Source organism: Sinohyriopsis cumingii, chromosome 11 (assembly GCF_028554795.1).
Source record: "Sinohyriopsis cumingii isolate HCF-2022 chromosome 11, ASM2855479v2, whole genome shotgun sequence".
Classification (NCBI taxonomy): Eukaryota; Metazoa; Mollusca; class Bivalvia; order Unionida; family Unionidae; genus Sinohyriopsis; species Sinohyriopsis cumingii.
In genome coordinates, this window is record NC_142971.1 from 45,754,325 (window position 1) to 45,772,697 (window position 18,373).

The window sequence follows — 18,373 nt, forward strand, 5'->3', positions numbered from 1 at the left end:
CTTTTTTTTACTGTAACAACTGTGTATGATTTTTGGATTATGCCACAGCAGAGCAGGTAAGACATTCCCTAGGTGAGACATTCCATCAAGTTCCTTGTTTTATTGTGAAATCACCCAATAAATATATGTGTATTATGCTTTTAAGAGTGGCTGAGTAATAGCAAAGACTTTTTTTGAGGCAAACAGATGTAGCTACTCCAAATTAAAGAGTCATTTTATTTCATTGCCTATTTAACTTTACATTCATTCATCTTTGGGACTTTGTTGGTCACATGAGAGATGACAGCAAGAGCTACTGATATGCACTGAGTACATGGTCTTCTGATATCTAATTAATACCATTATTTGCATGTTTTTAATTATGCCTTGGCTGTGTGTATGTCTGTTCATCCATTAATCACTCTTCTATCAATCTCTGTTTGTAGCATAGTGTATCTCATCCTACATGGGTGGAGTACTGACTTGAAACTCTAGATGTGATTGGGCATGGTATGTAGATGTACCTAGTGGTTTTAAAATTTTGATGTAACCCCTAGGGTGGGGCCTCAGAGGTGGGGATAGTTAAGTTCAAGACCTACAAGTAGACCAGTAATATAATGTTAAGGATTTTGGAGTATACGCTCAGGTCCTGCATAACTTGGAAACTGGTCATAACTTGGAAACTGTCATTGTCCCCACCATATAATTATATATAGGTTTGGAAGAGAGGAGGAAAATTAAGTATGACATATATCCAATACAGAACCATGAGCATACACTTGGAGTAGGAGATTTGGCCCAGGGACATAACTTAAAAACTGTTAAGATCCCTACCCTATAACTGTATACATTTAATGTGCATGGGGTGAGAAATGCACCTGTACATCAAGCAAAGGACCTGGGTCATACCTCTGGAGCAGAAAACAAGCTCTTGACTAATAGCTAGGAACTATGAGCATCCCACCTTATAACGAAATCTACATAGCTGGTTTTAAACAGACAATAACACATTTTCAGTATTACAACAATGGCCACTGAGTAACTCTATGACCCAAGTAGCACAGCTTGAAGCATGGGGAAATGGCAGTGACCTAATTCTAGTAAAGTCTAAACTAAACTGGGACAAATAAAGTTTTATCTGAACTTTAACATACCATATCTTCCATCCATAGCACATGTGATATTGTATTGTTCAGCTTTTTCTTTTTCCATATATAAATATATGTATATGGATGGGAACTTTTCTGATTATCATGAGCCGTGTCATTTAAAACCATGCTATTTGCTGAAATCAGACAAATTAGGCCAGTGGTAGAAAAGCAGAATAAAATTTGGTATAAAATGTAGATACTGTCAGAATTGTGTATGTATCTATTTACTATGTAGTTTTAAAAGAATTTAAAATCAGTTCAGGTTATAAGCACATTGTCGTGAAAAAGGTAATCATGTTGTAATTAGAAAGTAATCTTGATTATATTGTATTTTTTATTGTAATTGATTAATTTTAAATATTTGTATTCATAATGGTGTCTCATTATTATTACTTGAGATTAATCAGTTACAGAGGATTATAATTACTGATTCTGATTAATCAAGGCCTGGTAGCTGGAACCTTCTGTTGATGATGGGGAACAGGTAGTGATGATTGCACAATGAAACATCACTTTATCCTTTTCATTAACTGGCCTCCTTGATTTTATATACAGTATTCAAGCTATACTTGAATTTTAGGGAGAAGTGACTTCTCATTTTGGACAGAACAGGGAAAAGTGAGAGCTCAACAGGGAGAAGTGGATGTGAATTTAAGCAATACTTTATTTTTAGAGTCATTTTGGCCATATGACTATAAAAGAATAGTAGAAACCACCTTGTAACAAATTTTACATGAGTAACCAGATTACATTATTGTAATTGCAAATTAGTAAAAAATACATAATCACCTAGCCTTAATCAATTTTTTTGTAATTTTTTTTTTTTATACCTTCTACAAAATTCACAATAATAGCACTTTCAAAGATTTCTAAGCCCATTTGAAACAACCCCTGTGCTCTGTACATGGCGGTAAATGTGTCTTCAGCTCATATGGTTTGTCCTCATTTATTTGTTGCGGATAAAATATTGTAACTACTCATACATAACATACTAAAATGCATAAAATTACAGACATGGCTCCTTCATAGTCTGCATATGAATTAAACCCTTGTTTCCAACCGAATCAACACAGACGTGAGTGCATCTATTTTTAGAAGGAGGGTTTTATGTAATGTAATCACTCATTTTATATAGCTTCCTTACAACAGTCCATTGATAAGATTGCAAATTTATGGTTTATTTTATTTGTTTATGTACTTGTAGTAATTTTAGTCGTTGGTTAAACAGAATATGCTTCACTGCTTTTTTTCCGTATCTTCACAAATATGAGTCGAGTCAGAAAACAACTTTGACCTTGCAACACTTCACACAGATTCCTCCACAACATAGTATTATCTGACCTACATAATTGCATTTTAAAGTTAAATCTTAAATAACATAATACCTAGGCATTGCTTTATATGCATTGTATATTTTTTTGGCATACATTTGCCAGATGATTTACAAAAACAGACAATCTAATAAACTGGTACTTCCCAGACATAGTGATGTCCACCATTATGTCCCACTTACAGGTTCGCTTAGAATTTCAAACTAATTTAATGTCGAAATAGTATACAAGAGGCAGTTAAAATATCTAGATCACTGATTCTTATCTTAAAACACAAATTGCTATTTACACACTATTGTTAAAGTTTCAAAATACAAGTTTATGTTTTTGTTATCAAAGGATAATGTGCAGAAATTGGGCTGTGATAGTTATGAACTTACTCTCGGAAAAGGTTGATGGTCTGTCAGCTATAAAAACACATGCCTGTGAATGTGCAAGAGTTTGTTTGTCAGCGTAATTTATATCAAAACAAGGCTTCACTACTGACGGCTTGATGAGTACATTTTGCTACAACACAATACTAGAATTGACCTGGGTAAGACGAGGGGACATCTCAAAAGTATAGTCAGTCAACCTACCTCTAAAAAAAATCACAGGGCAAAGTCATTTTCGCTTTCCTAACAGAAGAAGGCAAAGTTTACATTTCGTAGGTGACTTAGTCGCCCACTTCACCTGGTAGCACAAAAAATAAGGTTCTAGAGCACCATCTGTATGCCCAGAAAAAGGTGGAACATTTTATGTTATGTTGTTTGTTCATGATGAATTTCATTTCTGCACAATACCTCAAGATGTGGATGGTTTGCATAATGAATGAAACGAGTGCATCTGCAGAAAGTACAGTGAGGTTTTTAGTTATCTCTGCTTCTGCACCCATACCTGTTCTAGATAAGAGGAAATTTCCCCTGTTTAGAGATAACACTAATGCCTTCCAAATTTAAGGAAAGGCATGAAATTGGTAGTAAGATGTTTTTAAAGCATTCATGCAGTGCAAAATGAAAATTGTTTTTTCAAAAGGAGTACTCCATCCTTTTCGACTGGAGATGCCTGAATCGGCTTCGTTAGTTGAATTAGGATCTCCAGCTACAAGCAGGTAGACATTTTGGAGGTGTTTTTGTTATTATGCCAGGTCAGATGACTAATATATGAACACATCTGAAATGGCACCACCCTACCATTGAAATTTATATTGATAATGTGTCATAAGTTTTCTATTACGCTATGTATCTACTCAAAGCACAGGCATATTGTTTCAACCTTAGGTGAACATCACTGTGACTGAAAGAAGAAAAATGGTTTCCATGCTATAACTTGAGCAGTGCATCATCTACCAAACAAAACTGTTCATGACTTGCACTTAGCATAAGAAAGAATCTTATTGATTTTGGGTTGAAAAGGTCAAATGTCATATTCATTGAAGTAGAAAAATGGCTTCCGTACAGTAGCATTATTTCTACATCACAGACCTTGATTAGACTTTGTTTATGGTTTGCATTTTTGTTAAGAAGGAAGCCTGTTGATTTGGGGTCAAAATTTCAAAAGGTTAAAGACACTGTGGTAGGAAGAAGAAAAATGGTTTCTGCGCAAATTATCAGTGCTTGAATCATGTACATGTACCTTCAAAAATGTTTCTGCTTGACGTAAGACAATGTAAGTCTACTAATGTTAGGGTCAAATTGTCAAACACTGAGATGACAGTGACAAAGAAAAAAAATATTAATTGCATAGTAACTTTAGTTTGATACAACATGCTTTGACAGAGTTTATAGTGTTTAAACCTAAGGTATTGATCTTTCCAAAATGTGATCAAAGCCCCACCCACACTCATTTAGATAAGATTTTTTCCCTGATATATCAAAAATGACGAAATGTACAACCCTATTACAAGCATTAAATGTAAGATAATTTTAGGAAGATCAAAGATTTTTAGTTATTGCTACTATTAATTACTGTATATTTCTAATATTTTAGTTTGTAACTGTTACTAAAATTGATGTTTCATAAAGTTGTTTTAAATTGTTGGTCATTGTCACCTTGGCTCAAAGAAAAAGGGTTTTTATAATCTTTTGATTCTCAAGCAATGTTCAGGTTAAAATCATCAAACTAGATGATTGTATGCATATCTCTTAATACCAGTTACAAGAGGTCGATTTAACATATATTGCAGGCTTTTATTGTCTTGGGTCAAGTTTAAACATTTAGCTCATGCACACAGGTATTTTGCACCCAGTATAATGCTATTATGCCAGGATTGATGAAACCTGATGGGGGGAGATATCTTGACGAGTACTGCATCCTTATCACAAATATAGGTCACTGTTTCTGTTTTGTTTTTATTTCTCAAGCACTGTTCATGCTAAAAGTCATCAAACAAGAAGTTGGTATGCATTTCTAATAGCACAGCACTCTTCCAGCAAAGGTTACTGTGACCTACATTTGACATTTTACAGGCTCAAATTAAATTTTATAATTTATCATATGAATGCATAGGTTTTATTATAGATTCTATATGCCTATTGTTATACCAGGGGTCACTGGGGGCAGTATTTCATGCTTCATTGACTTGGGTTAAATTTTGTATTTTAACTTTTCATGCCAGAGTATCATTAATGTAGACCCATGAAAGAAGGACACTGACTTATATTTCACATTTTGCAATTTAGGGTAACCTGTTGCATTTAGCTAATGCTGTGTACATTCTGACCCATCTCAGATCATAAAACTTGGTTAGAGGATGCATCTTGATTATACATGTACTACCTCATGTCAGAATTAGGTTGCTATTGCCCACATTTCACACTTCCCTGACTTGATAAAATTATATGGGTTTTGTTTTATTTCTCATGCATCGTTCATGCTAGAATCATGAAAATGTTCATCTGCATCCATTAGTACATTAAACACAGAAGAAGCTTACCATGAACTATATTTTGTATTTTACTTTAGTTGTTAGCATGCTGTATGCATTATATCCAACCTTGAATCATGAAACTTAGTGAGGAGATGCATGTTGATAAGTACTACATCCTTATTACAAAAAGAGGTCTCTATGACATGTATTTCATGCCTCAGCAACTTTCCTTAAGTTTTCTTTTACAGTGATTATTGGATGCAGTTTATATTAGAATCATGAAACTCGATAATTGGATTCATATATGCTTGTAATATTGGCTGTCAATCCAAGATTACCAAAAAACATGTGATTCTTACTTAGTCAAGTCTTATTTTGGGATTGGTGGACAGAAATCTGGTTTCAGGGAGTCGACAATGGTAATAGCTACTGAGACAGATTTGAATAATAATTCTTTGTTTAGAAAAAATATTAGTATCTGGTTTTTACTAACTCTGTATAATGCGTTTACTTTGCTATCATAGCAAAGATTGTTCTTGTTTAACTTTTTTTCTTCCTCTGCCCCAGTAAACCCCATTTTATTGTCAAGAATGTATTTTGTACATGATAATTAATGTTTAAGTAGATACTGGAGACTGCAAGAAGCTTACTGAATACATTTTTATTTTCAGAATGCTGGGGGGCATCCCAATTTATTCTGCTTTGTGCTTTGGCAAGCAAACACAGGAGGATAAGCACTACCTTGAGGTTAAGAACAAGGTTCTATATCAAAGGTAAATGTTTACATGGAAATGTGCCACTTTTTTCAACTATTCAGGACTGTTAGTTGACTGTAAAGTTGGGACTTAGTATACACATTGCTAGATGCTTCCCTGTTTATTCTATAATGACACAGAATGTTGGCCTATGAGTTTTAATGATTTTTCTAAAACCAACAATGTTGGGAAAGATAGACATGCCAGTCATTTTTCATGCTGTCAGCATTGTCAACAATTTTTATTGGCAACTAATTTTATATGCTCATTACAAGTTTGAGCATATTTTGTAGATATCTTGCACTTGGGGTAAGGAAAAAACATTTTGATTTCTGTCAGGTCAAAAGTCAAGGTCACTTAATGGAAAGCAGATAAGTGGTTTCTGCAAAATGTCTCCAGTTGTACACAATCTAGTTACCAAACTTTCTATAGCTTTGCACTTGGGGCAGTGAAGAACCCTATTTGTTTCAGTATCAAAAGGTCAAATGTCAAGGTCATTGAATGGCAGAAAAAGAAGTCAGGTTGCCCACCAGCTACAGAAACTAACCTTTATGAATGGCTTATACTTGGGATAAGGAAAACACCAGTTAATTTTGGGGTCAAAGGTCATGTTCACTGATTGATAGTGTAAAAGTGTTTTTGGGGGGCAGAATAACATTAGTTCTGCATCATGTACTTGGACAAAACTTTGTGGATGTCTGTGCATGCACTTGAGGTAAAATATATTGCTGCTGTGTGGCTGGAACAGTGGGTTTATTTGCATACCATTTTCATGGTCATATCTTGCAGATTGCACAGTGTATATTTGTTTGGAATTCATTCATCTTCCTTACATTTTTGCTGTTGTCCTCCACCTTTATAAAGAAAATCAGGTGCATAGATTCTGCATTTCCATCCACTGGTGCCATTTTCCCTTCTGCTTTTTAACTTAAAAGCTTTGTGAGATTAAGGAATGAAACTTGGTATAGTCACACATCATCACTAGACGGTTTGTTACATACCATATTGGTGATCAAGATTTTCATATTTCTACCACCATTTCCATTCCAGTCCACAACTTAAAGGCTGTTTGAAATTATATACAGTATTATCTATAGGTGTGTCATGTACTACATTGGGGGGGGGGCATGTCTTAACCATCTAAGTCACAGCTCAGTATTTTAAGTTTTCATAACTGTCCATTCTTCACTAACTTAAGTCATCTGAGATTAATGCATGAAACTTGGTACACTTAAACATCTTTGCCAGAAAGTGTGGGGCATTCTGTTTTGGGGGTGCTATCTTCATTGTCAAGGTCACAGTTCAGTATTTTATGTTTTCCATCTGTCTTCCTTTCTGTTCTGTTTGTATACAGCTGGCTGAAATTATGGGATGAAACTTGGCATACTTGTAAATCATCACTGGAAGGTTGTTTCACGTACTACTTTTGGAGTGATATCTTTAAGGTCAAGGTCATGGCTCAGTGTTTTCATTTTCCCATCATCCTTTTCCTTTACAATTTTAAAGCCTTTTGGGATGAAACTTGATACTTATGCATCATCACTCAAAGGTGTGTAATGTACTACATTAGGGGTCCAGTCTTCAAGGTTACGGTCATGGCTCAATACTTTACATTTTTATTAGACTTTCCCTTCTCCATAAGTTTTAAGCCATTTAAGACTAAGGGATGATAAAAGGGCATAGTTATGCATCCTCAGTAGATGTGTGTTGCATACCATATTTGGAGTGCTGTTTCTAGGTGAGGACTAAATATTTTTCATTTTCTGTAACACTTTCCCGTCTGTTCAGTAACTCTAAAGCCATTTAACAGTTGTAACATGGCATACTTTTACATCTTCAAAAGAAAGTGTCATGTGACATTATCTTTGGAGTCAAAGATCAGAGTTCATTGCTTTTAGTTTTCCTTAGCGTCATTCCTTTTTACTCTAATGCTTTAAAGCCATTTGAGATTAAGTGATGATATGTAGTATAATTATATATCGACACTGGAAAGTGTGTCATGTACTGCATTGGGAGTACAATCTTCAAGTTATTGCTCAATATTTTACATTTCCAATGTTACTTTCTCTTCCACTCTAATTGAATTGCCTTTTGAAATTGAGGGATAAAAACCTTACCTTGCTACATGGGGCACAAATTTACTGATTTGCATGTCTGTTTTTATATTTATCATATTTTTCCATTTTTAATTTTGAATGTATCAACCCAGCATTTCTTATTTAAATGTACAGCAGCCCATTTTTATTATTTGTAGGTGAACCAATAGCTAAGTCTATTTTTATAAGAGGGAACATTGAACCTGTTATACTTTGCCATCATTTTAGTTTTACTGGTCATAGCCAGATGAATTTATGCAACATGGGATTTTCACAAAGAGACTTCTCATGATATGTTGTTGTTCCTAATTGAATTTTGACCAGACTTTGTCTTTAGTTGCTTTCCAACAAACAAGTTGATAGTGGACACTCTGTGAGCACGATAACAAGTATGAATGAAGTTTTAACAAACCAGTTTGTGGAGACATCTGACGAATACTTTGAATGGGGTCACTTAAATAACTTTAAACATTTTTAAATCATAACTTTAACCAAACTTAACACATGTCTTGACACTGTATGTGACAAGTTCAGTGATTTTACATCTAAAATATCAGTTTAAAGGTAATAGACCATGACAGAATTTCATATTGTACTTTGAAATAATCTGATTCAGATCAGATCTCCACTGTCCTACTTGAAGATCTGACAGCGACCACATAGAGGTCATGTTCTGGTGACCTATGTTATTACCATAATCGCTAATTTTATCAGCCAGTCAAATGAAGTCTTATCTCTTCATATTTGGGAGACTGAGCAGTATGGCTCAAGACTATCAGTGTGCCAAACAATTTTATTCACTTCTAGATTTCTGAATGCTGCATTTCTGTTGGCTAATTTGAAGGTCACCAGAACATTTAGCAGTTGATTGATGAAAAACAACCAACAACTATAGTTATTGGATGGAAGAAGGAATAGATGGTTAGTATCACTAATTATTGGATGGGACAAGGGACAGATGGTTTGACATCATCACTGGTTTGGATGGGAGAAGGGACAGATGGTTTGACATCATCACTGGTTTGGATGGGAGAAGGGACAGATGGTTGAACAGTATCACTGGTTACTGGGTGGAAGAATGGACAGATGGTTAGCCATAGTAGTTGTAAGGAATTCAAAGTTTCATGTTGCAAACTAAGTTCTGTTTTCACACTGTCCTTCACATTTGTTTTCTCTGAAAATTAGTAGTCATGGTATTTTCAAATGCATTGTTTCAGACATCTTGGAAAAATGACTGGAAAGCCATCTACTACTGATACTGCTTTACAGGGAATATCATCCTAAAATCAGAGAGAGAACTTGTCCTTTTGCCTCTGCTGGAGATTTCCATGATATCATGCTGATAATATAAATTTCATCAATCTCTGTTAGGATATTGAGTGTAAATGCCTAGCTGATGTTGTTTCCAAATGACATAAATAGTAATACATGAAACTATTGTGGTGAAAGAAAATTCTATTGTTATGCATTTAACGTTAATCTAGAGAAATTAAAAATATGTAACAATTAATTGGAGATTCTGTATTTTATGTCACAAATCAGTGAAGAAATGTTTTTGTTTCTTTATGTTACTTTTGCAGTGTCCTTGGAGTGGTGTGAAGCAAACATTATGTCTTTATGTATGTTGGCATTATTTTAGTTGTACAGTAGTAGTCTTTCTTATGTGTAAAAGCAATTAACTCCTTTTGCCACTTTTAGATTCTTGCTCCTACTGGCCTATGCCAAAGAAATTTACAGCAATTTTATCGATTTTTGACATATATTACAATGACTTCTTTTAAATCCACACTTTAGCAGTTCAACTGTTTACTTTTGTGAGACAATAATCTTCAGGAATGTATTAACCAACATTTTTTATGAATAAATAAATGAAAGAATCGATGATGACATATGGAAATGAAGTGACTCTTCCTTCTGACATTAAATGGGTTCAGTCTATTTTGACATTTGTTTCATGTCTGATTCATGTACTTTTTAGTCTTATTTTTTAAATCTCTTTCCAAAAGATAAATCGGGTTTTTATTCCTCATTTGCAAAGAAGAACGCATATAATGAAGTTGCACAAAATGTATATGATTTATTTGTATGGTAAAATATTTTGTGCAGTGACAACAGAAATATTTGATAGTTGGTGTATTTCTTTATTTGAACTTTCCTCATGATATACACACATTATTAGATGAAAACAAAAACTGATATTAAATGGCTAAAATAAATTATATTACAATCTTGGTAAACTCAGCTGAAAGACTTGAGTAAACCATACATAGATTCATTTTGTTTGTATAATTTAATATATTTAGTGATTTATACAAACAAAACTACAACCAAAATGACCCACCTGAAAAGATAGGACTTTCCCCATCTGTGTCAGATCCATAGGTTTTTAAAAAGCCAAAAATATTTTTCAAATTTGTTAAACTACAAATATTGATACCATCAAAATTAGCATAGACGCTAGGGTTTTCATGTGTTCATCTTGGTTAGATAGTAATATAGTTCTCTGAAAATAGCAATGACTGACTGTACTTGTGTTGTTTTCCTTATCCAACAGATTATTTACTCTGGAAAGCAGGTCACTGTGACACGTATTGAGCATGTTGATGTACATGTAGTACCCATTATGAAGGCTTAAATACTCAAAATAAATCTGCATTCTGTCAACAAAAAATAAAATGCGATATAATGACATGAATTTTTTTGACTCTTAAAGTGAAGAATAATTGCCAAAATTAATTACCAAACATGTTGTCAGCAGACATGAACTGTAAATAGGCTGGGGTGATTTTCCATTATGTTCTTCATCATGTCTGTGTATCATAAGGTAAACAAACCAGCTAAAAGGTCATTGTGACTCTACATAACCAATCCCCACCCCACCCAAAACAGGATTGGCAAATCAACGCAGCGTTACCTACTCTCAGCATCCCTGTTTCACTGTTTGATGATTTTTTTGCTTGATCTGAAATCTGTTATGCCGCCAATAAATGTACAGCAGACCCACTTAAAAATATGTTAGCTTCCATTGCCTGGCATTATAAAGGCAGTCATGTGTTAAAACTACCAACAAACCAAACCATCACAATCATCTGAACATGGTACACATCTACAATCTTGAGAAAGTGAGTGGTTATCCAAATCTGCCCCATATCGCATGTTCAGTCAAAACAAGTTTCAGTCCTGAAGACCTGAGTTTCCCAAAACCATAACTGGACAATATGGGTTGATCTTGTCACCTAGTTAGCCATTTTAGTCAGCCATTTTAAACAGTTTCAAAGAGTATGCTCATCTTATTAGTTTAAAACTCATTTCCACTTTAACATGGTACTGAATTGTCAGAAGTTACAGTATTATTAAAAGGATTTTTGGGTTGCAAACCACGCCTCTTCAACAATACTAGATGGGCAAACTGAAACTATCTGGCTTTAGCAGTGAAAATGTATGTGTACATTTTCTTTGCTATCTGCACATTTGATGACACAAAATTCTTCGGAATTTCTCCCATTTCATTATAAGGTTGATGATGTATTTATTAATAAATGGGTATGACTACAAGGAATTTAATTTTAGCTTAAAGATGTAACTTTGTGTCTGAAAACAAATTAATACAAGTGATGAACCCCTGTAATGAGCCATATAATGATGTGATATGAAGATACACATACCTGCAGTGTTTAAAATGGGTTGAGAGATTTTTATCTACATTTACATCAATCTTTACCCATGGACATAATCAAATCAGTCACACACATCAAAGTCTAAATGGGGTGTTGTTAAAGTCAGAGTACATGTGTCTGTAGGAATTCTTTATGATCACTTGTTTGTTGAGAAAAGAGTAAAACCTGTCTTGAGATACTGTTGGTTGGACGACAATGTGTCATGAATAAACAAATTTATATTGCTAAGATTATTGTTTATTTTTAAAAGGTGATGATCTCTTTTAAGACACTGTCTTGTAAGATTAATTTTTGTCGACTGAAGGGATGGTCACCTCTCAAGGCATCTTTCATAGTATTTTACTGATATTTCTCAAGTCTTGTGTGTGTGTGTGTGTATAAACACACATGCACACACACACACAACTCTATCAAGGGATGTAACCACCAATTCTAATTATTTCCTTTTCGGATTGTTCATTAACACAGCAACTCATTTGTTCAAGGCCAAAGTAACTATAAAGCTAAATATAGAAAAAAGTATATTATTAGAAACACCTAACTATTCTTGGTTGAGAAGGGAGTTATCATACCCAAAAAATATGTGCTGAAAATAAATTTTTCATGAGAAAAGAGAGATTTGAAATAAAGTAATGAACAGATTTGTCAGAACTATGCTAATAAAAAATATATCAATGATAAAATGCACTGCATAGAGTATAAAAAAATTCCTATGTAAAACTGTCAGTATCCGCCTTATCCAGCTTGTGTAATTGGCACCGTGTTTCTGACAGGTTTGTCTGAAAATAGACACAAAAAACATCCAGCTTGTGTCATTGGCACTGTGTTTCTGACAGGTTTGTCTGAAAATAGACACACAAAAAATATTTTTCATTAGGTTGGACCAAATTTTAATTATGCCAGTGATCAATTGTTTGTGCTTGGGCACTATTTCATGGAACAGATTCTACAGCTCCATAAGAATGACTTGTCTGTGGGCCTTTCATCGGAATATTCATACGGTCCTAGTCTGCTCATTGCAGTAGATATTGGAATGACCTGTCTGTGGGCCTTTCTTTGGAATATTCATACAGTCCTAGTCTGCTCATTGCAGTAGATATTGCTATACGTGCATCTTGCTAGCATGTTTTAGAAGAATTATCTCATTCCAGGATGCATGCATGTTACTTTACCCCCCTTCTCCATTAGTCTAGGAACCAAAAAGTGCTCTCTTTATAATAAAGGGTTTGTATGGTCTTTGACAGCTTGGGAAAAATGATGTAGCATTTTGAAGGCTTTGAAAGTTTGGGATTCAAGCAGATTATCCTGAGGTTCTAAAAAGTCTTTGAAACTTGAAATGAACCCAAATGTTTTAGTTTCTGTCCATAATCACAAATAAAATATTGTTAGATTCAGATGTAATAGAGTTTTCCTGGTTTCTTTCTTTTGATGACCCGTTCAGTTTCATCTCTTCATTAAACAATATTGTAATATTTTGCATTCATTGTTTTCTCATATAATATTACTTGTATACAAAATGTTAGCGAAAACAGGTCTTTGGAAATCTGTGTTTGTGGTCTCTGAAAGTAAGGGAAAAGTCACTGAATTTATGAACCCTGTAATACTGTTAATGCAGAACATTATGAGTAAAGGAACTTCATATGGAAGGGTGCTCCGGTAAGGCTGTGCTATTTTAGTGCATAAAAACACACAAATAGGGTACTTGTATTTAATGAGTTAAATGATTTGAAACAAAACTATAACTGGTTTTCATTAGAACAAAGTGCAATAAATTAAATAGCAATGATAAAGCTAAATTTAACATCCGAATGTGATCCACGACCATACCTGCATTATAAAAGAAGTAGTGGTATAACAAGGAGCCTTATAGAAAGGGTCACTAACTGTTCTAATGAAAGGCTGAATGCACAGGTCATTCTTGCTGAGTAATAAACAAGGACAACATTCTAAGGGTTGTTCCATTTATACATACATGGTACCCAAGGAAAGCACTTTAAAAAATATATATGCCCAGGTACTCTGGATACTCAGAGAGTTCATATGAAAATGATAGAAAAGTTATAAATCACATCTATGGGCGACTACCCCACACTAAAAGTGCCTGCCCTGGTTACCAAGTATATTGTACTGGAACAGCTCTGACTTGCATTTTGTGCATTATGCTTTACAATCTGCCCATGATATTTACACCATAAACATTTTACAAATATATCGAAACATTTATTATCCAGACACATTTGGAGGTAAATTTTTGGATACCTTGTAACCTGTCTATATATGAGACTACAGGGTCAACAAATATGTGTCCATTAATTTTAAATTGCGCAATAAAAAAGCATTCATATTACCTTTATGAACAGGTCCTAACAAACATAGACTTGGATCTGCTGGCACATTATGTAATGGCAGATTCAGGCCTATATTACACTCTTTATCTTAGCTAGGGTATGATAAAACAAGCTAAATTTGCATATATGATCCTCAACTCTAAAGGATTGTCAAATGTACTTTTACCTACTGATAAAGAAAAGAAACAAACATTATTAATGTGTTACCTTTAGTATTTTATATTTGGTCCTCACAAACCAGGCTGTATCGATCTGAAAAAAAGATTTGATCAGTGTGACAATTTTACCAATACCAAATGCTGCTTGTTATCCCCCCACCCAACCTATCATTCAGGGGAATAGCATTGTCTGCATGACTATCCATCTGTCCATCCATTAGTCTGTCCATCTATCTGTCGACATTGTCTTTAATGCAACATAACGTTACTTTGTTGTGGTCTTTCTCTTTCAATCCTCAGCACATAGGTAGAAGAAACCTACTGACTTTGGGGCTGTTGGGCCAGATGTCAAAGTCATTTGAGCTGAAAATGTGTTTTTTCTCTTTGTGTATTAAATCGACTTTCCCTGACCTAATTTTCATCAAACTTTATTGGTTGATTACACCAGAGTAGGGACATCTCCCTACTGATTATGAAGCACAGATGATAAATTCAAGGTCAATAGAGCCAATGTTTGTAAAACAAAATGCAACTCAATAAGTGAAACTTCCTGGATTTAGTTGTAATCAAAGTTTATATGTAGTATACAACAGGTCAAAGGTCACAGGAGCTAACATTTTAATATGGGGTTCCACATGAAATATCCTACCTTCCCACACCCAATTTTTATCAACTCCAGAGTTGCATAATATTTGAGGAAGGGCCTGTACAGTTATTATGTACTTAAGAAACTGGCCATAAGGTGAAGCTCTTTGCATTGAAATCATGCACAATGGAGATAATGTTGGCATACCTCTTTGCTACTTCCATGTACTGTGACAATTTTTTTATATGTGGTAATTATGGAAACAATATACTATCTAAAGCACAAAATCGATAAAATGGCTACTCCCATATGCTCAAAAAATGAACCTGGTTTTGTCCGAAGGCCACTAACTTCAGCAGTTGTTACAATAGGAAAAATAAAATTTGGCCAGATTAGAAAATACCAGCTCTGAAAATGCAATGAATGAATCAGAAAATTTACAAAAAAATAAAAAAAAGTTATCAGCTCATATTTTTTCCAATTTATCTTTGAAGTTGAGGAATTGAAAATAACCAAACAGACAGCAGTCTTTTGAAAGGTGCACACCTGAAGTAAAGCCAAGCTGTAGATTATAATACAAACTATACCCTTTAATCATATAACAAATAAAGGGGAATACAAGTTATTGTAACAATACCCAAGATGTACAAGGTCTAATTTAAATAACTAGAATAACCAGTGAGGAGAACCTGGGAAATTCATTTTCTTTAATAAAAAAATCAAACCTTATGCAAAGTGCAAAACTGTAGAGTACAACTAAGTCTGCAATTAAAGTCAAGGTCACTGGATGTGAAACAGGAAAATTATGCAATTTTCAATAGCTCCACTCATCTGGGAAGGAAAGGGGAGGATCAACCATTCTTTTGATGGCCATCTTTCTCTTGTTAAATATGAAAACACTGACATATATGACCTCTCAGGACAGAAAATAACATCAAATCTGTGTTACTTTCATCCTGTTTCAAACAGTGAGACCAGCAGATAACATGCTTAAAATAAATATAAAAATTTCTTATATTCCTTGATATACATTATATTTTATAGTAATATGCATTGCTATCAGAAGAGGTTGCAGAAAATATATGTACTGAACCTTTAACTATGACATTGATAACGGAAGATGAAAAAGAACATCCAGCAGTTTCTTGTCAATTGATAATATCTGTAATAATTTTCCTTGTTGGTAAATGCGAGATGACTGAATATATATATCACTGACAAATGATCTAAACACTTGTCCTGAGGTGAAACAGCAGTGGCCTTAATATAAATCACTGACACATGATCTAAACACTTGTCCTGCGGTGAAATAGCAGTGGCCTTAATATATATCACTGACACATGATCTAAACACTTGTCCTGCGGTGAAATAGCAGTGGCATTAATATATATCACTGACACATGATCTAAAGGCTTGTCCTGAGGTGAAATAGCAGTGGCCTTAATATATATCACTGACACATGATCTAAAGGCTTGTCCTGAGGTGAAATAGCAGTGGCCTTAATATATATCCCTGACACATGATCTAAAGGCTTGTCCTGAGGTGAAATAGCAGTGGCCTTAATATCACAATGATCTTATCTTTTTCGACTGTCGTAACTTTCCAACCCAAATTATGGAATTATGACCCCTGTTTAACCTGATACCCCTCTCCCTCGATAACTCGTGCACAACAGGGTCCACAAACATAGACTGCACTATAAGTGAGGCGCGAGTTATCGAGGAACCTCCAAAAATTGAAAAACAATCGCTTTGACATCAAGAAAACTGGGGGAGGTGGCGTTAGGGAACTGGGCTGTTTAATGACTGAATCCTCATTTTACAATCATGTCGATAACAATTTTTAATAATGTGCTTTTTCTAATGAAGTTGTTCGTTATTCTGTTTAAATAAAAAAAAATTCTCTAAAAATATCCAACTCAAAATATCCAACATATGAAAGATCGTTCCAACTGGTTTGAACAACCATCACGTGTATGCGAAAAATCTGTGTATTATGTCACTGCCTTTTGTTTTCTTGATTAGTCTGGTTCCCATAGTGGTTTTTAATGGTATCTTGCCAAATCGGTAGTCCACAATTTGGGAACTAGACTAACTGTTGATACACCACCAAACAAGATTCCTCTACGTCGAAACTCAATTTTTTATTGTTCAGTTACTACACTGTTAATATCGTGATTTCATTGGAAGTAATAATGAAACTTCTAATCATCCCTGAGGATATCTCTAAATGCCAGTTCAAGAATTCTCTGAAACTCGCTTGCCCACAATGGTTCGCTGTTTATTTTACCAAGTATTCATTTTGCTTTGCTGCCTTGTTATCTTTGATCACAGTTATGAAAGAGTCAGTTAATTTAAGGTAGTTTCTGTTAAATACACAATAATGTTTGTTACAGTGTTCGATTGATCGAATGAAGTGAGTTCACCTGACATACGACTTAGGCTACTAGATTTTAAGTTAGTCCGATTTTTGTGCCTTTTAACTTTTCTTTTATTCCACCTCTTTTTTTTTATTCAAAAGACATAATTAATGTGATAATATAAAGGAGGCCAGCTTTTTAATCCAGTGCAACAATACAACAAATACTTCCGCAAGTTATCAAAACATGGTCGGCACTTAATTAGGTTTTCCGAGAAACGCTCGCGGGTTCGCGAGTTATCCAGGGAGTGGTGTACATTGAAACCATATTTGGTATGAAGATTTACACTATGACCCTGGTTATTGTTGTTTTTCATCATTTTTCAGCAAAATCTTATGGTGTTTTGATAATAAGATGGGTCAAGTTTTATTTTCCCCATTTTCCAGTAAATTTTATGGAGTTATGGGCCCTATTTGAGTATAATTTTGCCCTTCAATTTTCACTCCACAAATTTTTTAAATCCTGACTGATTATAACCATATTTGGTAACAGTGTTCTATATTAAGAAGATAAACTTGAAGCTTGATTTTCAGTTTTCCTGCATAGTTTTATGGAAGAGCCCGTAACTAACTTAGAATTATGCCTCAATTTCCACCCTATAACTTTTGAAGGACTGATGGATTGTAACCAGATTTTGCATGATGCTTAATATTATAAAGGCGAGTTTGATTTCACCAATTTCCAGCACAATTTTATGACTCTGTTTGACTCTGCCTGTCAAATGCATCATATTGCAGGGGCATCCAAGCCATACGGACATGCTTCTTCCAAGTAATATATATTAGACTAAACAAAAGATTATTTTTATTTAAATTATTTTTATCTTTTCTGCAAGTTGTTTAATTGCTTTAAGTTTATGAAATCAGTATAGCTTCTATGGCTAAATTTTGGAGCATCATGCAGTTTTGAATACTGCAGATGGCACATGGTATTCCATCAGGCAAAATATCATTAGTATATCTTCAGTGATTTAGAAGTTGTAAGGATACATATCACAGAATTACAGTTTGCCTTGTCATGACC

General features: G+C 34.3%; 2 protein-coding genes across 7 annotated transcripts in view; one reads left to right on the top strand and one right to left on the bottom strand.

Moving 5' to 3' along the window:
* Positions 1-10,104, top strand: part of LOC149788056 (complex I assembly factor TIMMDC1, mitochondrial-like) — a 28,630-nt gene extending 18,526 nt beyond the window's left edge. For all 3 annotated transcript variants that reach the window (XM_089974342.1, XM_089974343.1, XM_089974341.1), the window contains 2 exons: positions 5,981-6,082; positions 9,378-10,104. In XM_089974342.1, coding sequence (XP_089830468.1) covers positions 5,981-6,082; positions 9,378-9,444 — 169 coding nt within the window. In that variant the 3' untranslated portion in view covers positions 9,445-10,104. The remainder of the gene's footprint in view (positions 1-5,980; positions 6,083-9,377) is intronic.
* Positions 10,105-10,280: 176 nt separating this feature from the next.
* Positions 10,281-18,373, bottom strand: part of LOC149788057 (muscle M-line assembly protein unc-89-like) — an 80,792-nt gene continuing 72,699 nt past the window's right edge. For 3 of the 4 annotated variants that reach the window (XM_089974335.1, XM_089974340.1, XM_089974339.1), the window contains 2 exons: positions 14,393-14,437; positions 10,281-12,679 (listed from right to left, as the gene is read on the bottom strand). In XM_089974335.1, coding sequence (XP_089830461.1) covers positions 14,403-14,437 — 35 coding nt within the window. In that variant the 3' untranslated portion in view covers positions 10,281-12,679; positions 14,393-14,402. The remainder of the gene's footprint in view (positions 12,680-14,392; positions 14,438-18,373) is intronic. The other variant, XM_089974336.1, reaches the window with a different exon arrangement.